Genomic DNA, 26724 nt, shown 5'->3' with positions numbered 1-26724 from the left:
AGCTCTGCATCTGTACTTCTATCAGAGGTACTTTAACAAGCATTTTGCAAGTTATTTAGGTCAAAAAAAAAAAAAAAAAGTTTGCTTAGCATTACAAAATTAACACATTTTCTCTGCCAATTTTAAAAAAGTGACATAACAGCGGGTTTATGACAGTTGTTACTTAAAGACAGTCAGCGTGTGACCCATTTACTTAAACTCGGAGGTATGAGGCGTACATTTAAGTGTAATGAGCAGATAAAACCCATCTGAAGATCGTGATAAAATATAGACGTGCTTCCTCTGTTAACATCTGTGACACACTTGCGCACGCACACACCTGTACGTGCTGAAAATAGTGAACGTCTCATCTGATATTATCTTGAGCACAAACAACACGGCTCGACACAGAACTCACACACACACACACACACAAACCAAATCATGCTGCGTACGCAGGAGTCGGTACAGAACTTTTTGTTTATTCGTTTCCAATTCAGTTCACTTGACAGACTTGGTGCCTTTCGCAGCAGTTGTATGTACTAGCACTCTTAAAACACATCAAACCTAAAGTTGACTTGTTCTTCCTGTTCCATTAATATCTTTGAGTGAGGAAAAAGATCCCATAAGAGAAAGTAAAACTCATTAAAAAGAGGCTTTTTAAAAATCTATAATAAAAAAAAAACACCTCTAAAGGAATGCCCACGGAACAAGAATGGAATGTCTCATTTTTTTTGGACAATGTACGGACAACAGCAAAAGATCACAAAAGAACATAACAGTGCATCTGAGGTTGCTGCATCTTTTTCCTAGCACCAAAAAAACCCCCAAACAACTAGAAATGTGTTATAAAAACCAAAAGAATCCAACGGAGTTTGGACTGGCCAGATTTTCTTTGACCCAATTCTGACTAAATGAACTGATTTAAAATCCTATTTCTTGTAGTGAAAGAAAGGTCCTGTATCTTTTGCCATCTTACTCCCACTAATTTTAATGTCTAATCTGTGGGTAGCTTTGCTGGAGTTTGGCGCCCTCCTTAGCCTGTGTAGGGGAACTTCAGCAGGATGGCTTGTCCCGGTTGTAGGGTGACGTCCTTCAAGCTGACGCTCTCGTCCGCTTTCAGGTTTTCATCAGTTGACAGCTTCACGGTGGCGCTCTCTGGCAGCTTTACTTCCTCTGCAGGAACAAAGACCAGGGTGTCAAAAACTTTTTTAAAAATGTACGTTATTAATGAGACACATTACGTCTTATTATTTCTGTTGGACTTGCCTGTTGGTGCCAATTTGAGCATAAGCTTCTCAGGCGTTGATCCCCAGTTGACAGCGGTTATGTATCTGTCGCTCTGGTCCCACAGACGGAGGAAGGCGAGAGAGGTGGGTGAAGAGTGGAGAGAGTAGTAGTCGCCGTGGAGGAGGGAGCGCTCTTTGGCTCGCAGGTCGCTGAGGGATATGAACCACTTCCTTAAACTGACGCGCTCCTTCCGCTCATCCTGGAAACGTGAGAGTTAAGAGGTGAGGATGAGGACGCTTTTGACCGCGTCGTCTCTAGTTTGCTCAAAAACTCTGAACACGTTCTTACCTCAACAGTTTTGTTGACAACAGCTCCTTCAGCAGGTTCCTTCTCAATGTCCCAAACCATTTTAGGAGATTCTGAACCCTGAAGTGGAAAGACAGAAAGGTCACACTCTGCAACAGCTGTAAAGACGTCAAAACACGCCAACGCCTGCTCCGTTCTTTAGCTCACCTGTCCTGCGTCGAGGCCGATCTCGTCTCCGTAGGTAAACACCGGGGTTCCAGGCATGGTGAAGAGCAGGAGCTGGTACAGACGTTTCAGGGCCGGAGTCGTCGCCAGTTTAGACATCTGGTCCTGCTGGGTGGCGCCGAGACCCCAGCCCAGACTTCTCTGCTGAGAGTTAAGGGTGTCCATGGACTTGATGCGCTCCACACCTGCACAGATTTAGGTAAAATGATCACCTGAAATTTACCAACTGGTTGATTTCCACACAAGAATGGAAATTTGTGTCTGTGCAATTGTTTGTTAGTAATTTAGACGCAGAGAAAGGAAAGATGGAGACACAGCAGGGAATAAAACGACGGGGAATTCTGTTCAAAAAACACTGCAAAAATAGCAGCATAGGCCATATTACTGTTTGTAAGCAAGGCACTATGACTTTTAATAAATAAATTAATAAAGTCTAATATTACAGATGGGAGAATTTTCTAAAGTCATAAACAAACAGCGGTTTAATTGGGCTAACCTAGTCAAATTTAAATAAATAAAAAAAAGAAAGAAAAAACACTACTGAAATCATCCTGTAAAATTCCCATTAATGTAGAATGAAAACTCCCTCTAGGTTCCCAAAACTGCCCTGACCTCAGCGTCCTCAATGGCAGCTACAGCCTGGATTAGTGTGTTGAAAACAACAGGAATCAGCCAAAAGAAGTATGGCGAGACAAACAAGGTACACCAGCCTACCTCCAATATCTTTGCTGAGCAGGTCAGACACGACGAGATCCACACCAGTGGTATTGATGAGCTCAGACACCTCTACAGCCGAAAGACCATCAACCACACCCATCAGTGCCCTGTGAGAAAGACAACGTTGTAAGATTAAACATATTTAAGTTTAAAGTAGTAAATGTACAGTAACGACAATAGAATAGCACAGAATTCTGATTCAAAAGTCTTCCTGAAATGTTGATTTAAAAAAGATAAGTTAATTTGTGTAATTCCTCAAACCCTCCACAAGGTGTCGCTTTGGCCTAAGAGTGTAAATCGCCACCGTCTCCCCCCCAACCCCGACTCTTAGTCCCCTGCAGCACTGGAATGCTTTTAATCTCCAGGAAAACAGAACCCTGTCAGCTGACATTTTACCGGTGCCTCAAAAATGACTTTCCCCGAGGAGATCTGTTCTGTAAAAATCATGATTTTGAGGTGGAATCCAGTATTTTTTTTTCTCTTTTTTTACTCCAGTCAGAAAAATTAAAAAAAATTTAATTAAAATTAAAATTCGGCTTCTTATAATTCAAATAAACTGTTTTTCATATACATGCAGTCTTTGCTCAAAACAGCTTTCCCTGTAGCTGCAGGCAACAGGTGAATCTATCCAAAGGTCTTGCAAATGACGTATGCAGATCCAATGGAAATCAGAAAAGAGAAGCCATACTCACTTGTTCTTGGTGTCCTCAGTGCGGTTGCCCTGGACGACAGCCTGCAGCTTTGACCAACCATCAGAGCCGGTGGCAACTTTGAGGTCAGAGATCTTGATGCCATCAACACCCAACTTCAGCCAGTACTCGGCTGCAGCCTAGAAGATGACATGAGCGCTTAAATTACAACGCCAATGACATGGACCAACACTGCACCTACACACACATAAAACATCATGAATGAAGGATTACAGAGCATGGTGTGCCGGTCCTACCTTGATATTCTCCATCATATTATCAACAACAGTAGCATCACTAGTGCTGAACCAGGGATCTGTTCCCTTGTAGTCTGGAGTCAGGTCAAGCACCACAGAAATGCCTAGGAGTAAAAGTAACAGTTAGCAAACAACATCTGGGCTTGAGGAGTCCAAAATACGTAAAAAAAAGTGGCAAACATTACATACCACTGTCTTACTATTAATGGGGAATGAGCTCCACAATGGTGCTGGCTTGAGCTTTTAGACCTAATACCTAATTTCAGTTGTAGACCTACCCTTCTTGTGGGCCTTCTCCATCATGCTGACCAGGGCTTCCTCCGGTCCCTGGGACGGGGAAATCTTCTGAAGATTCAGGGTTTGCTGGTTGTTTTCCTGGACACTATGCAGTGGGCCGAGAACCAGGCCTTTCACCTTCAACTGGTTTATGTTGTCCAACTTTTCCTCAACGCCTACAGACAAACAGAAGGACAGGGAAATGTTGTGTCAGTGTGATTTTCACATTGAATACAGACAACAGAGAGCTGGTGTGTAAAAGGTAGCGGGGTCAGAGGGTTAGGACGAGAGGGCAGGGACATTTTGGTGGTTTAAGAGGCAGCTAAAGGGCAAAAGAAGAAGCTGCTCTTTCAGAGAGGTATTGACTCAAGGCAGGAGCATGTGAGTGACTCCCTCCACACACTCTGCTGGCCATGTGAATCTGAGCACAAGGAGTTCCTTTATATGAAAACACCACAGCGTCACGTGTGGTTGTTGGAATTCAGCCCAAGGCCTGTTGGAAACCCGAGCACTCGCTTGCAATTCACTTTAACAGCAGTGCAATCTGGCCTGCCTTCCTGCCTCTTGGGGAAAAAAACATATATGGAAATAGGAAAACTGGAAATGTCTCATTAAGTTGCATTTGATGAAAAAAAAAAAAATAGGCTGAAAGAAACTAATAAATTTTGAGATCCAATGTGTCTAAAGAGGAAGTCTAAAGATCTTGGACTGTACTTTGTTGCTCAACTTTAACCTCAAATCCAAGTAGGAGAGATATGACAGACATGACTCGTGAGTTTTTTCTGTCCTTTAGACCTTGAGTCACACGTTGTCAGCCTAGTCAGCAGTTATCGGGTATCTGACCGGCTGAAACAGGCCACGCAGAACTAAGGAAACTCAAGACCTTGTCACAAGATGTGTCGCTTATGAATCAGTGTGGGTCAACACAGAAAAAAAAAACCAGGCCACTTTGTAAGGATAATCTCACAGTCTTATTTTGGGATCAAGGATGACCCCCATAAGCAAAATAGACCATGCAAACATCAGCAAGAAAGGCCATCACCCTAAATATTAAGGTCCGAGACAGATACAAACATGGTTTATTTATCCAGAAAAGATACGCTACCTTTCATTCCCTCAGAGAAAGCTGCAACATCACGGATCTGGTACAGGGGTCCTTCGTTCCACCAGTTCATCTCCGGGATGGGCTTGCAGCGAGGGGCCTGGACAATGATCACTATGGCTCCAGCTAGCATGCCCACCCAGCCCAGCCAAAACAGGACGAGAAGCACCCAACGGGTTCGCACCCATCTAAACACAAAAGATGAGACAGAAATGTTAGGATGACCACACCAATACGAAACCTTTTTTTTTGTTTTTAAAAGGTGCTTATAACAACTCCAGACCAATTGTTCTTACCCCGGAGTGCCGGCAACCTGCATCAGCTCCTCTTTGGACAGGCCGGTGAATGTAATCTCGTCCTCAGGAACCTTCTGCTTGACGCTGCCATTTTTCTCTCCGCCTGCAGCCTGGCCATCGCCTGTTATTGGCTGCTTCTCAGGGTCCAGCTCATTGAGCTCCACTTCTTTCATGTCGATCTCCGTGTCCTTATTCATGGTTGAGTCTGAAGGAGCGAAAGAAATGCAGATTGTCAAGTTAATTAGGCTCTTCTCCAGGGCAGAAAGGGCGTGAGCGCTGAACAGTTGAGCTCAGAAAAATTCAGTCCTGGTTCACTGAAAAGTATCTAACTTCACATTTGAACCCGAGAGAGACAAAATGACAACATAGACGAAAGAAGCTTCGCATTTTTGCCATTTAAAAGCTTGACTCTTAAACTGAACTAGCTAGCTAGCTATTAGCTTATTCCTAAGCAAAGTGCTTAGTTTGCATCATTTTACTTAACTAAGTTAGCCAACATGCTATTTTAGCTAGCTCAGCTTTTCAGTCCAGTACCTGAAAAATAGCTCATTAAAATAACCCGCTGGAAAAATAACATTACCTATTTAGAACTAAACTTTGGTATTTAGAGCATTTTTCTTGCTGCAGCAAAAATTCAAGTGGACAAACACTTTTTCCCCCCTACAATTTACCCCCAACACCCCCCTTCCACTCCCCCCCACCCCGAAACTTGGCTCAAAGAACATTTTTTCCCAACAGGGGATGAAAATGAGCATTTATCAGTGACAACCTCTGAAATGTCCCTTTAAATTACCACTTTTAAGCACAACGTTCAACATGTAAAATAATACTTTATTCATTCAGTCTACCCGGAAGTTAGTTTGCCGGTTCCTTTTGGCTCGCTAACGTTTAAATATTCGTTTCTCGAAAACTCTTGAATGAATTAGCCCCTGCCACTATTGTTTATCCAAGTATGTGGAACTAAAAAAAAATCGAAATAAATTAATAAAATTGACCTAACCGCCTTAAATATGTTTGACATGGTGTAGCGTGTTCTCTGGGAGATGATGAAATCGATGCCATCATCACGTCATCCCGTCCTCTGATACACGAGGCAACAACAGGTCTCACTGCTGTATTTTAACTTTACACTCGCGACTCTGTAACGCAGTTTAACTGTACTGAATTTGTTCTGCGGCTACAAAATCGATTAAGTCGATTCATAATTACCTGTAAAAGGCCAACGTACAGTCCGTGTTTCTCTCTTTCTTAGTCGTTTATCCTCTTTGCTGTGTTCTGTGTTAATCCTGTTGTTGACTGGAGCCTCGCGCTGTATTTGTAGTTGCAGTGTTTTCCCCGCCTACATATGATGACGAGACAGTTTCTCCCCCACCCCCACCTCTCTGTCTCTGTTTCCACAACCACACGCTAAACTCATTAAACTACGAGCTGAAAACAAAATTCAAAACTCATTTAATTGTACCACAATCCTGTCAAAATGTCTCTTCTATTCTTATGAGCCCATTTATTGATACAAACATCACAAACCCTGCACACTGTCTGTACTGTATATAAACACGGATGTATGTTCTGCACATAACCATTCACTTCATCAATATCCGTCAAATATCTTTATGTTGCATTTACCGGCTGATTGAAAGCATGTACAAACAAAAAGAAAACACAGAAAAGCACATAAACACACAGACAAAAACATTAGAAATATATAGAAAAGCCAATAAACACAGACAAAAGCATTAAAAACTTTAAAGAAAAGCACATAAACACAGACAAAAAACATTAGAAATATATAGAAAAGCCAATAAACAAAGGCTAAAGCATTAAAACATATATAGAAGAGTCCATAAACACAGACAAAAACATTGCTAAATATATAGAAAAGCACATAAACAGAGAAAAACAAGACAAAAGTAGGTCGATGGTATATAGAAAAAGAAAACTTTTCAAAAGTGCATGTGAGTATAAATAATAACACAATGACACAATCGTATAACATTATATATATGTATGTGTGTGTGTGTGTGTGTGTGTGTGTGTGTGTATTTGTATTTATTTACAATTTACAGAATCATTTCACCTGTAAATAGACATTGTATGTTGTGGTCAGTGTTATTTATGTATATAAATAAAAAATATATATATATATATAAATATATATGTGTGTGTGTGTGTGTGTATATTCATAGAAACCTGTTTTTCACCTACTTGTTTTACTTACTTAATTCTATATAATTATATACATATACATATTAAATATAATTGTTGTATGTTTTTATGTTTGCTTGTATTTGTTAAGTGTTGTTGTCCTTGTTTTGCTGTATGTCTGTCTGTTGGCACTGTGTGGCACTGAGAGCAACTGGAAACCGGAGTCAGATTCCTTGTGTGTGTAGACACATGCTTGATACTGATTGTGATGTTTACTGTGCCCGTCTTCACACAGCATCAACCTTTGCTTCATTTTGTACAACAGACAGGAGAGTCACTCCGCCCGAGGTGTTTGTGTTTTCATTTGCATAAAACCGTCATCACTCGGGCTACAAATAGGGGCTAAAGGAGACGGAGATGGAAGATGGTTGCCTTCGCTGCAAAGTCCTTACGATACAGCAGCTTATTTTAGACTGAAAAATATTCTGTTAACAATAACCAACAAATTCAGCCTGGTTGTGCAAGCTCTTCTTCAAGATGATTTAATCAGTTGCACAATTACACTGACGACCAGTTGATGGATCGATTGATGCTTCCTGCTGAGGCCTTTAATCATTTCATTAGTGGAGATTGCTGCTCTGTTTCTCGTCACACAACTCCCCTCTTACTGTTTTACCACGCAGACCTCATTTCCCACCAATTAACAACTGTGACAAACGCTCACTGAGTAATCCACTCAGTCTGATATGATCATGCTCACACTCTAATGCTTACCAGTACAGCAAAGTAAAGAAAAGAAAAGAAATCCCTCCCAGGCTGAATTTTAACTGCATGACTTTCCAGTTCTCTCATTCATACTGAGCATTAACAGTAAGCAAATTATTAAAATATACATGCATGCACTAATTGTATCGGAGTACTTGATGGAAATCAGACAGCGAAGACTCACAATTTCAGATTTTTGAGCCCAACTTAAATTTTAAAGTTTTGGAAAAGTTTTACCAACTTCTAATCTTTTGCTGAGATAATTTACTTTTCTTCTTTGGATAAACTTAACGTTTTGAATTTTAGAAACTCAAAACATTATATTTAAAAAAATATAAGATAAGATAAGATAAACTTACAGATAGAAAGGGGAGTGAATGACAATAGAATACGTGCAGAATAAAGATAAAATAGAAAAAATATATGTATCAGAATTAAAAAATATAAAATATAAAGTACTGACAACATTTTGACAAAACCGACATTAAAATTAAATGAAAGAAACAATGTAAACCGTGTTGCCTTGCAGAGGCAGATCGCACAAAGTAAATGTTAAAATATTAATATTTAGAAATGAAACAGGTTCGCAGCTCATTGTAACAATTTATGATTTTCTTTTTTAGTTTATAAAACACAAAGATTCAAGTTTATCTAAAGAAGAAAAGTAAATTATCTCAACTAAAGATTACGGGCTAGCAAAACTTTTTAAAGTTTATTTGAAAGAATTGAAAAAATCTATTGCAGCGCCTTGAAATTTTAAGTCGTCTCAACTATTTTTAGTTACAGCATAAAGTATTATCTGTGTGTGTGTGTGTGTGTGTGTGTGTGTGTGTGTGTGTGTGTGTGTGTGTGTGTGTGAATAAAAATAGCTCGTCTATTCCAATTTTAAAATGTCAAGCTGTTGTTGTTTACATGACTGCTGCTGATTCATGTCTACATGCAACATTAGAATGAAGGCTACCCAAGTTAATGTTGACGATCGCTGATATTAAATCATAACGTGGTCTGTTGTATTAAAGGGGACGTTTGTGCTCAAGTGATCTACAAAAGAAACACAATGTCCTCCTGTCCGTGCCTGCGCTCGGAGACCCTCCCCAGCTGTTGTTGACCCTCATAGAGTTACAGTAAGCACAGACTTCTAGGAAAAGCACCCACAAAATCTCTACGTCCAGTACTGTACACAAAGTGCTGTGGTGTGTTTCAGGCGAATGAGGATGTTGTTGTTGTTGTTGTTGTCCTGATGGTTATTTATGTATATGAACGCCCACGAGCACTGATATTGCTGCGAATAAATAACACTCATATTTTTTTAATTTCTTAAGTAAATGAATGCAAAGACAGAAGCTTTTCATTATTGATTAACGTTAATGATGTGGCTGATATCACTGCTCTGCTTTTATCTTCCTACACTTATTTTTTTTTTACTTCCAACCCCCTCCCAGATGCGTACACTGTCGATTTGTCCTTTACCCTTCCTGTTTTCTTTCTGTCTCACCTCCCACCCCTCCACCACCACTTTCCTCTGGCGTGTTGCGCTTGTTTTGTGCACCTGTATGTTTTGGTTTGGCCTCTAACCGCTTCCCCTGAGGGGTTTTAAAATGAAGCAAAGTGTTTCGATAGTCCCTAACAGAGCATATAGGGATCGGCGATAGCTGAAGAAGTTCAGGATAAAATGTTTAATATGGATCTTTTTAAAAGACCAGGAAAAAAGGTTAATTTTAGTTCATTCAGTTTAGGCTAGCTGGTTCTCAGATATGGTTGGTCTGTGGACAGTTGTCCCTACAGGTGTTTCCTGTGGGTCTCCTGCAAATAAAAGGATATTCTACTATTATTTATTTTACCAGAAATACTGTTACTGAAACAACTCAAGCTTCACCCTCGACCTGCTAACTTGTCAAGTTACCAGGGGGACACACAAGTCCAGTAACCTCATTTACTGTGCCAGGTTTTAGAGAGCTATGCAACGCAGTGGGACTGGCAGTTCTTCCAAAAAGTAGAACTGGAAACTTCATCCGATGACGAGTGTGTGATGTGTGCGTGTTTTCTTCTAACTTGTTATTTTAGCCACTTTAAAAAAAGTTCACCTTTAACAAATTCAATATAAGTTAAGTGTTTGCTATATTTAAGATATTTTCACCACCATTGGACAGCCTTTTCTGACAGGAAACTGCCATTCTGTAAGCCAAATATTGCTCTCTCTCCAAACCAACCAAACTCCACTGGCAAAATCAATCATTTTACCTTGCAGCACACAGGAGCTGCTGCTCTACTGCTGTCACAATCTGGTAGTTTATTTGTGTTATTGTGCAACTTGTGTGAGTTTTAAAAGGATAGTTTGTTTCCCCAAAGTCAAACACACGCAAAAAACCCCCCAAAAAACTAACAGATCAAGGCAAGTGTGGAGCAGCAACCACTGTGTTCTGCAAGGTAAAATGACTAATTTCGCCTATGGAGTTTGGTTGGTATGCAGAGAGCAACATTTGTCAGATAGAATGGCTGTTTCCAATTGTGAAAGGCTGTCTGACAGCAACACAAAGGGGTGGAAATATTCTAAATTTAGTGTACACTTGGACCGATATTGATTTTTAGGTGGCTAAAATACCTCTTGTTGCTGAAAGTGATTATCTATATGACAAATAAAGCACATTTTCACTCAGTTTTACTTTATTCAGAGTAATTTATTAGACTATTTTGTATACCAGTGCAACAAAACTGCCTAATAACACCCCAGTTGATGGTACTGTGGTCTGTGAACAATTGTCCTTACAGATATTTTCCATTGGGCTTCTGCGAATCACAGGATATTCTTATCTATTATTTGTTTTACCAGGAACAATGCTACTGAGAGGATGCATGTTTATTCTAATCTCAGGTTTCACCCTCACCCTATATAACTTGTCACATGTAATGCACACAGCTTACTATGAATACATTCACAATAACGTGTCTGTAACTGCAGGCCTTTCTATATTTGGGTCTGAGGCTGCTGTGTGTCTATTTGCGGATGAGTGACATTACAACCTGTTTCTGTGTCCATTAACCTCATTTTTTTGTGCCAGGTTTTTTTGAGCGTCGTGAAACACGATGGAACTGGCAATTTTCCCAAAATGTAGAATTGGAAACTGCATCTGATAAGGAGCATTTAGACATGACGGAGAGGAAAATAAGACCGTGCCATCTCTAGACAACCTCAAACACACACCATCTGTTTCTGTTTTTATCTCCGCCTGTTGATCACATGTGTGTTTGGCTGAGTTGGGTTGTAACGGAGCTGTTGACTGTTGGCTGACACTGCACTTCATCCAGGAAGCATGGTGGACAGAAACACTGTGAGGAAAAGTAGTAAAGGGGCGCGCTCCGTCTCTTATTTACTCATCATTCCTCCAGTGTCTTCCAAGCTTTCATATCACAGGCTAAAGCCAATAAATGTTTGAAGGATTGGACAGAAGGAGATTTGGGAAAAAAACAAGGAAAGAGGAAGATACAAACAAGAGTAAAGAGGAGTGGCCAAGAAAGAAGGAGGAGCCCGAAGAAGGAGGGGAAAGGGCAGAAAGATGGAGAGATAGAAAGAGAAGGAGGGAGAAGGAAGGAGGGGTGCGTAAACATGTTTATGAGTTGAGGGTGCAGCAAAAATTGGAAGGGAACATGGCCACAGGCGTATTAACGGAAACACAACACTAAGCTACAGCAAGTCTGATTTTTTTTCCACTAGGCTGGTTTTTTCCCACATGTTGTCTGAGACCTGCTGAATCATCAAACCTCTAACAACCAGGATTTGAAACTTGAAGTGACACCGCATTGATTCACATGTTTTTCACACTAACAGTGGAGATAAGTTTGCAGAAGACACCGGTGATGAAATCATTCACTCAAAGACCAGTTCTGCTGTGAAGCTGGAGTACTTTGTTCATGTTTGGCAGCAGAGGAGGGGAGAGTATCACTGAATCCATCTGCAGGACTGCACACACACAGGGAGACATAGAAAGGACAGGGAGACAGAGAGGAAAGGAGGGCAAAGTTGCTGCATAGTTTTGCCTGTTGTTTTTTTTCTGAGGCAGGATGGGGAGCGAGCAGGGTTTACTGTACACTACCTTACACCGGTGGTTCAGGGTCACACACAGACATGACAGCTCACTGCAGGTTTCAGACACAAAGACATGATCACACAAAAGTAGACCGAATAAATGAGAGGGAGCTGTCATTTAAATTAAGCAGAACTCTGCTGCATACTTTAAAAACTATTCTCTGTTTAATAAATATAACTTTATTGATGTAAACCAAAATTAAATAGAGTTTCATCCGTATGAACCCAAATTGAAACAGATAAAAAAAATAAATATGAGAAGCAGGGAGGAAACCATTAACTTTCAGCTGCTCTGTATTCCTAAACAAAATGTAACATTGTTTTCTAACTAACTAAAATGTTAACAAAGTATTACATTGTTTGCCAGCTCACTAAAAATTTAACAAAACATTACATTAGTAGCAAAAAAGAGACTGTCTGGCAGACTTTTACTAGAAAGAAAGAAGAAACACATCATACAACTCAACTAAGTGAAGTCTGTCCTTCAACGTTCTTTTAGGAATGTGATCATTTTGCTCAGTCCATCCCAAAAAACAGCTGGCAACAGCTTCTAGGTTTATAGTAAAAACTAAGCTGAGAGGTTAAAGACAGGTTTAAATTAAAACTTCATCAGTTTTAAGATAGTTTTAAAGTTTTGTGCAGCCTCGTTTAAAGTTAGGCCATTATTTAATCAGGTTTAAAGATGAATCCTTGTTTGTGCAGCTCAGTAAAAGTTTCATTTTAATGTCGCCTGCAGTTCCCTGTATTGTTCTGTAACAGAACCAGAGTAGGCCGGGCTGGAGGGACACACACAGGGCCTCTCACTTTAAATCCTTGTCTGATCCCTCTAAGACAGTTTATTTTGCAAGACAGCGTGTGCTTGGGAAAGAAAAAAAAGGAACAGCAAAGCAGACCTGGACCAGTTCAGACCAGTTTGGCCGAGGTCTCTGCTTTCATCTCATTGTTTTCAGGCTCACTGCACAGTGGAGCCCTGCAGCTCAGACTGAACCTGTGCACAGGGAAACACTGACTTTCATTTAATCTATAAAAAGATATTAGATTCATGTGTCTTTTTGAACCTGTATTCCTCTGATACGTACAGTCATATACAGGATGGTAGTGTCTCCTGAAATTTATATATATATAATTTATATCTTAAACATAAACATAAACTTTAAAAATAGTTTTCTAAAGATTTTTTTGGGGAAAAGGTTTATTAAGGGGGTTGGGGGGGAAATGGGTCCAACGTTCAAAATGTAATCAGCAGCCTGCTGTGTTGTCTAAGTTTTTGCTGCTGCAATAAAAAATAAGCGATAATAACTAAGAGTGGGTGAACTTCAAAGGGACTTTATCATATTGTGTAATATTATTGCTTTATGTTCACTTCCACTGATATCTCTGGTGTATTGCAGGTGTACAGTACATTAAACCAGTCGGTACAGCAGTGACATGCGTCGCTGATTGTACATTTTACTACCTTTTCTACTTCTTCCATTTGTCTTTCAGTCTGTCAGTAATCTATTACCTCCTGCTCTTTTTTCTCTCTTTGCTCCCTTCTGTCTTTCTCTTTACATGAGAATGTGTGGCCTAGTTTTCTCTCGCAGACAAAGGGGAGACTGTTCAGAGTGGAAAGCCTCTCTCTCTAACTCTTTAGCGGCATGAATGGAGAGCGAACACGGACAGAGCAAACACTAATTATTTCTCATGTTAGTCCAGTCACCACAGAGATACGTCAAAAGAATAAAACACACTGAACACAGTAATATGTGTGGGGGTAATATCCTGCTGATAAGACATTCTTTTCCATTAAATTTCATGACAAATTAATTAATATCTTTCAAATTGTAGCATTAATTTGTCATACATTAGACAGACAGTATTCAGACCATCTTTTTCTGCTATTATTCTCTCCTTTTCTCTCTCTGAACCTTGTTCCCTCCTCTCAGCCCCTTTTTCTCACCGTCTCTACCACCGCCACTGTCGGCAGGAAACAATGGCTGTGTTAACGTTACGTAAGAATGCTCCTTTCTGTGACAAGAATTTCAAACAGCTCACATTCAGCCTCCTCTTCCTCTTTCAGGTCCTCTCAGTAAGCAGAGTGGCGCAGCGGAAGCGTGCTGGGCCCATAACCCAGAGGTCGATGGATCGAAACCATCCTCTGCTATTTTAAACAAAACGTTCTCTCGTTGTCATAAATATGTCTAAACACAAACTGTATCTATTCCCTATCCACCTATAGATCCACATAAAGTCTTCTATATGCTTCCCCACATGACGCACACAAGCGTTCCTTACAGGTTTCTAGTAGGGAACCTTCCCACAACGTTCTAAGAATGTTGCACAAAAATGTACAGACTGTTCAAGGAAAATTGTAGCTGTTGTAACATGTAACGCTTAGAGGAACGTTCCTGTAACCACAATGTTACTTTTACATCAGAAAAACTTTAGTTTTTAGCATCCAGGGAAGCGTTCAAGTAACGTTTCCTGAACATTCAACATACCCTCACGGAACGTTCTGGAAATGTTACGGAAACGTTGGCAAAGTTACGATTTTAACTTCCAGGCAAAATTAAGGGAAAACATTCAAGTTACCTTTGCAAAATATTAAACTAACTCTCCCATAATGTTCTGGAAATGTGACCATAACATTAGTTTTGCAGTTATAACTTTGAGGGAACGTTAAATGTTCAAGTAGCCTTCCTGAAACATTCGACTAACCTTCAGAACGTTTTGGGAACATAACAGTAACTTTGGTTTGATGTTGAAAAAGGTCAAGCCAATATTATCTTTCATTACACATTTACCTCATTATGCATCTTTCCTTCCATTAACCAGGGAATTACACCGACCTTCGAGCTACAGCCTGTCAGACATCAACTCAGGCCTTGAGAGGGATTTGACTGCATGATGTCAAACTCAGATTCAAGGATGTTCAGAGCGCTCCGACCTTAATGCGATCATATTCTAGAGGAAAGCTGGGAAATAACTGACGGCTCGGGAAAGAGGTGGAAACGATTGTCGCACAAAGTGAATGCACAGCTGGAACTTCCTGAGCGTTACTGTAAAGTCTGTTGTTGTTCTCTTTGTTGTATTGTCTCAAACAGGGTAAGGCCCCAAACCTTTATGTTCTTATTTTAGCTCTGACACAGTTATCAGAGAGATATAATCAAAATTCACTGAAATATTAGGCCTATACGACGGTCATTACAGTTTACAGTTTTTCTTTGCGATTGCTTGCACACTAAAATTCAAAATGACACCCAGATGTGCACATTTCCATTTTTCACGCTTTTTGCAAAACACTGAACACACTGTTTTTCAAATCACTAAACACACTTCTCTACCTTAGACATAGAAATCTAACGTGATGTCACTTCTTTGCCCTTTCAGTGCCTTTCAAAATAAAATACACTTCAAACAGTGGATCAAACAGTGTTCAGACACTGAGCTGCTTAACTGTAAACCCTCCTCCCTGATAAAGAGTTTTCAAAATCATGCTTCAGCAGCAGCACAAAACTGAAGTAGAAGTTCACTGTGGAAATTACATGACCATTTAGCGCCCCCCGAAGTGTTCCAGTGGTCACTACACAGTGCAAAGACGAAACTGATGATTACACATATCATGACTCTTACTTGAGTTCTAATGAACCGTCATTCATATGTTGCTTTTCAGGTAAATCCACACTGTAAATCGAGTTCACCTGACTCAGTTTTTATCAACTTGTTATTAACACTCATTTTAAGTCACTCATAATAAGTTACTTGTACTTTGAAGTTGAAAAAGCTCAGTGAGCTTGAGTTGGGTTCACTTAAACAAACCAAGAACTTAGATGTTGTGCTTTTTTCAGTGGTGAAATGTAACTAAGTACATTACTCTTGTTCTTAAGTGAGAATGAAAAATGCCTTGTTTCAAACCATCCAGTTACTGAAAGTAAAAAAAACAGACTCATCTGGTCTCTGTAGAGCCTGTTAGTCTTTATTTAGATCAGGGCTGCCCAAACTGGGGCGCCCGGACCAAAGTTGGCCCACCATAATGTTTGATTCGGCCCACCAGATGTTTCTAGCTTTAACTGAGTATGAATATATAAATTGTTATTGATGCTGTTTTATTTTTGTCTGTCTCTCTCACCTTTCCAGTCTACCTTCACCTGTCTTGTTCAATAGAGGCAAAAGCGCCCAAAATAATATAAAGTTAAAGTTAAACCTGCCTGTTAGCAGCTCTAATCTTCAATCTAATGATCCACAACAAGGTCAATATCAATATTGTAAAATAAAAATAAAACTGTGCAAGTGCTCGGCCAGCACCTCCTGTGTTTGGCTGGCGTCCGACTGGCGCCTGAACTTGCCGCAACGTTTTTTGGGGGGCTAAGCCTGCCATGTAATTTTGATGTCTCAACCATGAAACACAAAACTGTTATAACTTTAGTATATATGATATATATATATGATGTTTTTGACTTTGACATGCTCCTCCAAGGAGGTCGGCCATATCTGGTAAGAAAGGCCTTAACACCATTGCAATGCTACATTTTGAAGATCTTGACATGCCATGATGGCACAGCGAAGGTCAATATTTCGCCAGAACACAGGAAGTTGCATAAACGCCACCGACTGGCAACAGGAAATCACATGTTTTAGAGTTTAATGTGCTCCTCTAAGCAGGCTGACAATATCTTACTCAAATCTGGTTTGAAAGGACTCAGGACCATGGTAATGTTACACTGAGAAGATCCTGACATATCATCAAATGGCGTGGCACTGAAAATGTTACTCAAGTCGAAATATCTAGGTAGTATTAAACTATTACAAGTGAAAGTTGAAAGTGAAAGAAAAATGTCCCCTGTGATTTTTATACTATTATGTAATTATATTATTACTTTTGCATTAATATCAAAGTTTTACATTTTACTGTTGCTGATTAAGGTGGAGCTTATTTAATATTCTGTAATGCAAGTTATAATTATTTTCATTTTTTCTGCTGAAATGTTTCATGAAGAATGACTGAAACAATTCTAAAAATTGCTGCCAAAATTGATTTCTTATCAAACTGTTGGGTAGTTTGATTTATAACTAAATATTATATTTATATGGTCTTTTTTTGTAAAGATTTTGTAAAGCAGTTAGTAACTAAAGCTGTCAGATATTTGCAGTGGAGTAAAAAGCAGTTTATTTCTCTCTGAAAAGTAGTGGAGCAGAAGTAAAAATTTTACTTATAGAAGGTTGACTTGAGTAAATGTACTTAGTTACATTACACCACTGTCCAAATGTATAAATATAAACAAATACTGTCGATATTAACAAGAATAAGATTGAAAATAAAGACAGCGCTGTTTCAAATTCGGAGGGAAACGCTTTTGACGTCGAACTCGGCGCATCCACAACACGCAAACACGCACTCGCACTACGTCACCGACCAGGAAGTGAGCGTAAAGGAGGGACAGAAGAATCACAACACAACGGAGCCGCTTCAGCTTTGACAGCTGTGTTTAGTGCCGCTGGAACATTTTTTTTTTTTTCTGTCATCACCGAGAGAGGACATGTCGAGGAAACAAAAAGAGGAATATCACCGTTTCTTTACCGTGACAGACCCACGAACACACGAGAAGGGACACACCGAGTACAAAGTGACAGCGAGGGTTGGTCTCACTCTTTATCTCTCCACAGCTGCAATACAAACATATGCTCTTATAACGCGTGATAACACTTTGTTAAGCTCGTTTATTTACGCTTTGACAGCGTGGTTTGTTCATTCCCTTAAGCGCGTAACGGATAAATTGTTTTACATGTCGCCCCACAGCACACAGTGAGTTATTTCCACGAATAATAACTAAGTGACTTTGTATTGTTATTCATTTGTAACACAATGAAGTCACACCAGCGCCGGTCTTAAAACACAAAGGGTGTTCAGACACACATACAAACACAATGGGGCTTTTATGTGAGAGTTCAAGTGAAACAGACTGAACTTGTGATTCAGTCATGAGCTCCAGCTCCCCCATGACCACACTAACACCTCGTGGTCTAATCAGGCTTGCATACTAAATCAAAGTGGATCATTCATTCATAGATCGAAGCCTGAATCACCTTATTATAGTCACATTTATTATGTATGGTTCTCTTTTTCTCATTTACTTGCACGATTTTCTTTTTATAAGCTACATGTTGTGTGAGTTACGGCTGCACGATAACATGTGCCATATCGAATCGTTCATCATATATCGTGATTTTTTTTTCACGATCAAGAAACTTCGTATCGTGATAAGCTGGTACAATATCATCTCAAGCAGAATCACCATGATGAATATGAGCAGAACTAAAAATCCTGCAAGGAGAGGTCGAGAGCTTTTGAGTTCTTAATAGGGCTGAACGATTAATTTGTGGGATCTCATTTGTAGGACAGGACATCTCTGCCGCATTACATTCATTAATTTAAAAGTTTTTTGACACACATTTTACCGTAAACGAGGATTGCACCTCCTGCGATTTGAAAACTGCAGAAAGCCATATTTCAGTTTTGATAAAATTTCAATTAATTGCGCAGCCCTAGTTCTAAACCAAAAGTATTTTTTTAGTATTTTGTTGTATCATCCAGAGTATTGTTATTGCAGAATAACCTGAAATATTGTGATATTATTTTAGCTTCATGCACCGCTAGTGCACGATGTGATAGGAAAAAATCATATTGTGGTTATTTTGACAGAGATGGTGATTGCCATATGATTCACAATTAGTGGGAATGATCATGTTTGCATGACAGTTTTCATTTACACTTATAAAAAGCTATTGAAATCATGATGATGTGACATTTGTAGGCCAGGGCATCCCTGCTGCATTACATATCTTCATTATAATGCTGTTTTGTCACATATGTTTCCCTTATCAGAAAAGTGATTTTGGTAAAATTGTGATTAACTGTGCAGCCCCGGTATGAGCCTTGTTAAAGGGAGCCTGAGAGCAAGAATGTCATTGCCGGGGATTGTTTCAATGTGATTGTTGTGCTCATGACAATAACTTTGAACTTGAACTAAGCTAATTTTACACTCAAACATCCTTAAACAGAACAACTGAACTGACCCACGATGTTTCTATCCTGTTATTTGACTTTAAAACATAATTTCAGCAGACCGTCCTTTGATACATGCATAGGAGCCAAAAACCTGGTCTGACACGCACTCTTAAACGTGTAGTTAATGAAATAATCTGTTCTTTTTCCTCCTCTTTGTAGTTTGTGTCCAAGCGTCATCCAGAGGATGTGAAGGAGGTGGTGGTGTGGAGGAGGTTCTCAGAGCTGAAGAAGCTCCATGGGGAGTTGGCCTACACGCACAAGAACCTGTTCAGAAGACAGGAGGAGTTTCCACCTTTTCCCCGTGCACAAGTCTTTGGTATAGTCAAAGCGTTTATCGTCATATGCACAGTTTTAACAAGTCCCAGGCTGTGGTTTGAAGCTTTTTTATGCAATTAGCCGTTTGAGTGTCTTTCAGTCATTTCTAGTGAGGAACTACTTGTTCCAGATTGTCAGCATTTTGTCACAACTTGTGACATTTCCTCTCAGCCTACAATGCAGAGCCACAAAGCACCACACTTCACTCATATGCCACTGGAAAGTCATCATTTGTAGTGAGATTCAAAGCTGCTTTGCTGCATTGTTGGAATGCACAAAGGTAAACCTCTTCAGAAACAGTGACTCCAAACACTCACTAATGCTGACCTGATGGGATATTTGCTCAGCAACACCGAAAACTACAGCCTGAAAGTTGACTATTGATTTGAATAAACAAATCTAAAAGTCTCTCCAAAAACAAATGCAATGTGGTTTGCTAGCATCATCATTCAAATTGTCATGATTATATTCGGGGTCTTGAAAAGTTTAGAAAAAGTTTAATTGTAACTGTTATGTTTTCAAGGTTAGTAATATGTTTGAATTGGCCTCAGACTTAGAGGTGCTGATCCTCACCCCAGCCGCGAACCGATCCAGTGAGCGCTGGAGGTCACAGACCGATGATGCCACTCCTTTAAAATTCCTGATTTTCAGCGTAATTTGGTGGTTCATCTACACAGTCACTCACACAAACGTAAATGTTTGGTTTAGATACCTGAAAAGTGGTTGAATTTCACTCTTAAAAAGCTGTTTGAAACCTGTATTTTGGTTATCAAATGTTACTGTGTCGCCTGTGTCTGTTTCAGGAAGGTTTGATGAGGCTGTGATTGAAGAGAGGAGGAAAGCTACAGAGGCCATGCTTCTGTTTACTACCAGAATACCTGCTCTCTACAACAGCCCACAGCTCAAGGAATTCTTCAGAGTAAGACACACTCACATGCACTCATAAATACAGATGTGAAATAGCCACGCACATCTGCAAGAAGGAAAGAGTCATATTTTGCCTTCTTCTGCCCCACAACACCTCCTTTCCCTCTCTCAGGGTGGCGAAGTCACAAGGCCTCTGGATCCGTCCGTTATGTCCTCGGCCGGGCCTCTGCCTCCGCCTCTCATCCCCCTCCCCAAGCGGAGGGCCTCGGACTGTGAGCCCGCGGAGGAGGAGGAGGGGAGGGAGGCTCCGACCTTACCCCAAGACCTGGGCACAAACGTGGGCTTAGAGGTGGGGGAACCGGAGGTGGCGGCCGAGGCTTACAGCGAGATGGGCGGCTCTCCGAGAGAAGAAGAACAAGAGGAGCTCAGCGATGCAGAGCTAGATGACAGAGGTACGACGGCTGACATAAAATCTGCCAGAGTTTTCTCTTCTTTCCCTATTAATCTTGTTTTTACCTCTTCGTCTGTGTTTCCACCTCTAGTCCCGTCTCCCTACAAACCCCCAGCCGAAAACCACCAATCACAAGAGTCCCAGGAAGAATTTGATTCGCTGTTTGACTCCGTGGCAGAAGAACAAGTCCCGTCACCAAAGGAAGAAGGTCCACCTCCGCTGTCTGATAATGATTTGGCTGTCTTTGATCCCTGCTATAAACAAGGTGAAAATAAATGAGAATCAACACATATAAAACAATACCACTGTCTAATCTATCAGTGTTTTCCATCTTTGGTAATTTTGTCTAAAAGTTTGTGTCTTCTGCAGATTCTGTTACTTTTACTTCTTATATTTTCTCTGACACCCTTTCACAGTTGTTGGTTAGTGATTGAGTTATGTAAGTAAGAAAAAAAGTAAGAAAAATACATAAGAAATAAATGAAATTGCTCTGTGGTGTATATTTATCATTGTTACAAGTGTAAGAGAAGACTAGAGAATTTGCCAACTGGACCAAAAGTTAAGAACTGATCTAAATTAATGTTACTGACTGCAGGTGTCTATTAGTTATATAGTATAGCAGATTTAACCCATCAGATCTGGTCTTGCTGGAGTGAAATTGATCTGGCCTCTCAGAGGAACTGTCTGATAGTGATAAAAGACTTGATGAAGTGGTAGCGTGGCCGAGCGGTCTAAGGCGCTGGATTAAGGCTCCAGTCTCTTCGGGGGCGTGGGTTCGAATCCCACCGCTGCCAAGGAATCTTTTCAGCTCAGGTGTTCTTCCTGAACTGTATGAAGGACAAATTCATGTTAAAGCGTGATCAAATCAAGTACAGGAACTGGTTTACGTTAGAAGACGTGAAATAGTGGAAGTCACGATGCTTTCTGAAATGAGGGCAGCTGGCTTGTCCAGAGTTTCTCAAAAACATGTCATCTTTTCTTTCCAGCTCTAGTGTGCTTTCTGAGGAGCTGTGTTTAAAGGAAAAATGTGGCACTTTTAATGCGGATGTCCAGTCAGTGTTTAACTACACTCAGACAGAGATCAAAGCCAAGTGTATTTTTAGAATAATTTAACTCTATTCCCACCTCTTTTTTCTTTTTCGCTGATCCAAAAAATAATCTGATTCGTGACTCTAAACTGTGCTGGCAGTGCCTACATGTACCAGGATGCATTGCACGCAGGCTTCTGTTGCCCATCCCCAGGTTGCTGCGCATCGCCACCTTAGCCTATATCTATGACTTTGCTGGTCAGAACGCATCATTAGGTGACAAAAGTTCTCATCTAGCACGCCCCCTGGCTACTCAGAGGAGGAGAATAGAAATCAAAGCTGAAGTAGCCTGTAGTTTTTAAACACCAGTGACATCACTGTGACATCACTGAACAGCTGGAACCAGACAATGTTTCCAGTTTTTGTTTGAATAAATCACTATCCAGTGATCTTTTACATAATGATAGTTTTATAAACCATGTCTTTTTAAATCATTGTCACTAAATTCACATTCGGCTCATCTCCCCTCTCTCTTTTTCAGATGGGTCGAGTTCCTCAAGCGACCACTCAGAGTTGTTCTCGCTGCCGCCGACCAGTCTGGACGGAGGGGACGCGGGTTACTTGAACCAGGCTGCCACTGAGCTCACAGCTGCGATGGAGAGGGAGAAGGAGGGAGAGTTTAGCGATGCCATCCGTGGATACAGGACGGCGGTGGATATCCTGATCACTGGAGTGCAGGGTGAGAGGACGCGTGAAGGGACCGAGGAGGATGGGTTGGTGGAAAAAGGGGGGAAAAAAGAGGTCTGAGGTCGTCTATTCTCACTGAAGACACACAGTAACAAAAAAGGAAAAGTGTAAATTTAGTGATACCTACTATATTTTGAAATAACAGCTTTTTTGGTTATTTACAGCCATGCATTTGTCCAATACACACAATCCATTTAATGTCATTCTACCTAACTGTACTCTGACATGTCCATTTCTGCATGAAGCGCAAACCAGATTTGTTGCTATAGCGACAGACCATGCGCTCGGTGGCAAAAATTGCAAATTGCGTGACCAGCGCTCCATGTGCAAATAAGCTAGTGCATCAGCACAAATTATATTGTGCATTTAACTAAAATATCTTGTTTGCTGTATTTATTCTGCACCACATATTCTGATGCGCTGCTCACACACCACGACACTGATTCGTGCGCTGCACACACAGCTGATACACACATGTACACGCACACACAGACACACAGACAAATGGACACAGTGCAGAGCAGAGCTTGTTTGGCATGTTAGTATCATCGTTCAGGTATTTACTGTCCTGCTTTAGTAAAAGTAAACTGAGTGCTGCTCTGCCATAAATATATCTGTTGTGTCACTAATGGATGACTCATTAGGTCAATCAGCTCCAGTGTTAGTATTTGTATGTATGGGTAGCGTGGCCGAGCGGTCTAAGGCGCTGGATTAAGGCTCCAGTCTCTTCGGGGGCGTGGGTTCGAATCCCACTGCTGCCAAGGAATCTTTTCAAGTGTGGATCCTACACTGCAAAAAAGGACAAATTCTCAATCTGATCTAACGCGTTTTGAAGTATTACAAGTTACGGTTCCTTCAGAGACGCCAAGGCAGCTGGGTGTCATCTGCAAACACCAGGAGGTTGACAGACTCATGGCTTGTAGGTGAGAATCTACACACGTAGACTCTGGTTAAACTGTTGATCGTACGTCACCGCCATATTGGTCCTGACAAGATGACCTGTGAACAAGTACGTGCAAATGAGGGACCTGTGGATTTTCTGGGTAAAAAGCGACATGATGTTCATATTTTTCAGCCAGTCTGTGTTTGTTTCCCACGCTCTGAAAGCAACAAGGGGTAGTATAAAATATTTCACTGATGCTGTTCATGACTTGGATTCGTCGGTCAGAAGGAACAGAAACCACATGTGAAACAGAACAATGAGGCTTTGCAGAGTTTCTTTTTTAAAAACTGACACATTATATAAAAGGTGACTTAAATAGACGGGGCAGAACAGTATGTGCAGACATCAAGACACAACTGTCAGCGTGTTTCAGAGATGTGTATATACTTGAGAAAACAGACAGATTGTAGGTAGAACAGAATCAGTTTCTATTTTTCCTTACAGATCCGCCCTTTCACAGGTGAAAGACTGGATGGGCTGTTCTTGTGGGGTAGCGTGGCCGAGTGGTCTAAGGCGCTGGATTTAGGCTCCAGTCTTTCGGGGCGTGGGTTCGAATCCCACCGCTGCCACTAATGACTCTCCTTTAACAGAAAATTATACAATTCTATGAAGCTGAAAGCCCGAGAATCATCATAACAAAGTAATTCCTTCAGTTATGCCAGCCGTGCATCTCTGAAAAGTCTGAAAGAAATGTCAGAAAATAAGTTTTTTAATACAACTCTAAATTTTAGATTGATATTATAAGGGACGCCATTTTAAAGGAGCAAAATGTGAGACCTTAGTGTTTAAACAAGAGTACTGCAGTCCAAATAGTTGTAGAGTTGCAGCCTCAGACAGTCTATTAAATTGACTGGATCCCTATTTAATATAAAATGCATGGTTGAAGCAAGTTGTTCTCCTCCACCCCTTCCTCCACAGGCTATAAGTTCAGGCAGGTTGGAGGGACAGTGAACCTGCAGGAGAGGACGAGTGCAACATGATATTTTGACACTGACAAGCGATAACTGTAAGTTGATCAGCTGTTCATAAGCATCAGTTGTCTGTCGGTGTAAAGCTGAGCCTGTTGTCCCCAAAACAAAAGCCTACTGCTCTGAAAATACATGTAGTTTGAGCTCAGTGACTGTCTCACTGCCTGCTCGCTTTAACAGTTATAAACATCTGATCATTCAAAAGATTATTAATTATTTCTTATGACTCGTTGGGCAAAGATTCTGAATTAATTTTAACACCAGCGAACCTGCTGGCTGTTGCGTTGTTGTCGGAGAAGCCAGTATTTCAGCTTCGTGTTTCCTCTGATGACACATCGTGGTCATTTTATGATCTGAAGTAAGTTCAGTACTTTGTTTTTCCTTTGAGATTATATTGCCTTGAGACTCGGTACGTTCTGACCGCTTCTGTGAGAAAAAGTAGCATCTGGTGCTTGCATTAATCAGCCGAAACCAAAACTCAAAGCACACTACAAAGTCAGTTATGCACAGATCTAAATTAAGTTCACAGACTAACACAAATAAGTGTGTCATGAACTAGTGTGTAAACATGTGACCCTCTCATGGGTTATCTGTGCTTGTTGTGGGCCTCCACAGTGTCTGACTGTGTTACCCCATCCAGATCAATTCCTGACTCTGCGGACTTTGACCCATCCACCGCCATGAGTCGTTTACAGTGATTTGTTAGCTGTCATGAGGTAGCGTGGCCGAGCGGTCTAAGGCGCTGGATTAAGGCTCCAGTCTCTTCGGGGGCGTGGGTTCGAATCCCACCGCTGCCAAGGAATCTTTTCAGGGTCTCTTGAGTTCCAGACACCCTGCTCATGGTCAGCTGATAAAAAGAACCATTGCTCAATCTGTATATCTGTGCACAGAGACTGAACTGCATCTGTCTGCACAGATTTATAAACTGAGAGTACAGAGCCCAGAAGGGACTCCATACTGAGGAGTTAACAGCCCCGTGTGTGTGATTTAGTGGTGAGGTTGGAATACTTCTCGCCTCACCCTCCCCTTCCAAGCGCGTCTTAGTCTTTTATGCGCACATGGGGTGTGGGTCCTCTTCCATGGAGGTCACCGTGTTTCTACAGCCGCCCAGATTGGACAAACCGAGCTCTTGACAGGGCCTTCTGCATTATTCGAGAGTTTTTGGGCCACCGTATCTTCTTATAAACGCTCAGGAGGGGAGGAATACATCGTCTGGGGCAGTTCTCGTCATTTTATTTAATGGTTAATGAAGAACAAGCGAGAGTGACATCCCCGTTTCACACATAGATACCATCATCATCGTCATCTACATATCACCTGACTATACTCAATGCTAGAATCCTACACACGGTCCCTTCAGACTCAGAAAGGAGGAGCTAACTGTGGATTTAGCGTGAGTTGATGCATTTCATTACACCAGCGTTTCGAGGTAGACAGCCCGCCGTAATCGTCTCCGTCTTCCTGTCTTTGTGTCTGTTCTGTCTGTCCAGGAGACCCGGATCCTGTGCGCAGGGAGTCTGTGATGAGAAGGACGGCCCAGTATCTGAAGCACACAGAGATGCTTGTCGACAGGCACTCCTCTCCCACACACACTCACACACCTACACACACGGACACACAGGACCTGTAGATGCACACACACACACACACACGTATTTATAAACTGTTCACACACGAAGACAGATCAAAGACGAAGAAGCTCAGGGTCGTGACATACATGATAAAGACACTCACAGTTGCACCAATGCACAGTTAGGACACACAAACCTAACAAAGACGACACACACTAGTTTGGATCACAACATTCAGAAATACAAGCTCAATCAGGTGCAGCACACACACACACACACTCCTGAGGTACACACTACACTGCGGACTGTTCCTTTAGCTGCCTTTGTTTAGTGAAAAATCTGTGATTTACAAAATTTAAACATCTGGAAACTGAAGTAACTGTAAACTTACTGGACTAATGGATCTTTTCTCTTGTTTAATTCTTACTTTCCTTTTACAGCGTTCTCATGTCGAATACGGTAATGAATATGTATATCAGTAATTTGCATTTTGCACAAACAATGTTTTTGTTAATAAATGTGATTTTAATTTAAGTCAACAAGAAATCAGTTTTCTTGGTTCAGACTGCAGAAGGAGGAGGTTCAAATTAACACGAACAGGACAGGAAATGTTTGTAGGTCTGATCTCATTAATCAAAATAAGAGCTCAACATGTTACAATAAATGCACAGTTTGCAGGGGTTTTTTGTAAACAAAATGCATTTTAGAACAACTTTGA

At 40.8% G+C, this 26724-nt stretch overlaps 2 protein-coding genes and 5 non-coding genes across 7 annotated transcripts; 6 read left to right on the top strand and 1 right to left on the bottom strand.

The window, feature by feature from the left end:
* Window positions 1-441: 441 nt before the first annotated feature.
* On the bottom strand, window positions 442-6410 carry slc3a2a (solute carrier family 3 member 2a). Its single transcript, XM_084712358.1, has 11 exons — window positions 6287-6410; window positions 5078-5282; window positions 4785-4969; window positions 3682-3855; window positions 3404-3507; window positions 3150-3286; window positions 2455-2564; window positions 1723-1925; window positions 1558-1635; window positions 1249-1468; window positions 442-1155 (listed from the first exon to the last, which is right to left on the bottom strand). The coding sequence occupies exons 2-11, from the start codon at window positions 5272-5274 to the stop codon at window positions 1016-1018; spliced, it is 1548 nt and encodes a 515-aa protein (XP_084568484.1). The 5' UTR covers window positions 5275-5282; window positions 6287-6410; the 3' UTR covers window positions 442-1015.
* Window positions 6411-14142: 7732 nt separating this feature from the next.
* Window positions 14143-14214, top strand: trnam-cau (transfer RNA methionine (anticodon CAU)). The gene has a single exon. It is a non-coding gene; the product is annotated as a tRNA-Met (tRNA).
* A 3232-nt stretch (window positions 14215-17446) lies between these two features.
* Window positions 17447-26540, top strand: snx15 (sorting nexin 15). Its single transcript, XM_084712728.1, has 7 exons — window positions 17447-17686; window positions 19276-19432; window positions 20235-20350; window positions 20471-20750; window positions 20841-21014; window positions 22319-22516; window positions 25926-26540. Exons 1-7 carry the CDS (start codon window positions 17588-17590, stop codon window positions 26063-26065), a joined length of 1164 nt encoding a protein of 387 aa, XP_084568854.1. The 5' UTR covers window positions 17447-17587; the 3' UTR covers window positions 26066-26540.
* trnal-aag (transfer RNA leucine (anticodon AAG)) lies at window positions 21462-21543 on the top strand. Its single transcript has one exon. It is a non-coding gene; the product is annotated as a tRNA-Leu (tRNA).
* trnal-aag (transfer RNA leucine (anticodon AAG)) lies at window positions 23204-23285 on the top strand. Its single transcript has one exon. It is a non-coding gene; the product is annotated as a tRNA-Leu (tRNA).
* trnal-uag (transfer RNA leucine (anticodon UAG)) lies at window positions 23957-24036 on the top strand. The gene has a single exon. It is a non-coding gene; the product is annotated as a tRNA-Leu (tRNA).
* trnal-aag (transfer RNA leucine (anticodon AAG)) lies at window positions 25151-25232 on the top strand. The gene has a single exon. It is a non-coding gene; the product is annotated as a tRNA-Leu (tRNA).
* Window positions 26541-26724: the final 184 nt, after the last annotated feature.

This window comes from Lutjanus erythropterus, chromosome 23 (genome assembly GCF_056507025.1).
Source record: "Lutjanus erythropterus isolate fLutEry1 chromosome 23, fLutEry1.hap2, whole genome shotgun sequence".
Classification (NCBI taxonomy): domain Eukaryota; kingdom Metazoa; phylum Chordata; class Actinopteri; order Lutjaniformes; family Lutjanidae; genus Lutjanus; species Lutjanus erythropterus.
The sequence above is the reverse complement of the archived record's forward strand: the minus strand, read 5'-3'. Positions and strand labels throughout refer to the sequence as shown.

Excerpts from the sequence above, each read along its gene's own strand:
- snx15 (XM_084712728.1), top strand. The coding sequence starts at position 17,588 with ATGTCGAGGAAACAAAAAGAGGAATATCACCGTTTCTTTACCGTGACA. Across the intron at positions 17,687-19,275 it reads AGTACAAAGTGACAGCGAGG|TTTGTGTCCAAGCGTCATCC; the intron begins GTTGGTCTCACT and ends TCCTCTTTGTAG. Across the intron at positions 21,015-22,318 it reads TGATCCCTGCTATAAACAAG|ATGGGTCGAGTTCCTCAAGC; the intron begins GTGAAAATAAAT and ends TCTCTTTTTCAG.
- slc3a2a (XM_084712358.1), bottom strand. The coding sequence starts at position 5,274 with ATGAATAAGGACACGGAGATCGACATGAAAGAAGTGGAGCTCAATGAG. Across the intron at positions 3,508-3,681 it reads GGAGAAGGCCCACAAGAAGG|GCATTTCTGTGGTGCTTGAC; the intron begins GTAGGTCTACAA and ends TTTTACTCCTAG. Across the intron at positions 1,469-1,557 it reads TTGTCAACAAAACTGTTGAG|GATGAGCGGAAGGAGCGCGT; the intron begins GTAAGAACGTGT and ends TCACGTTTCCAG.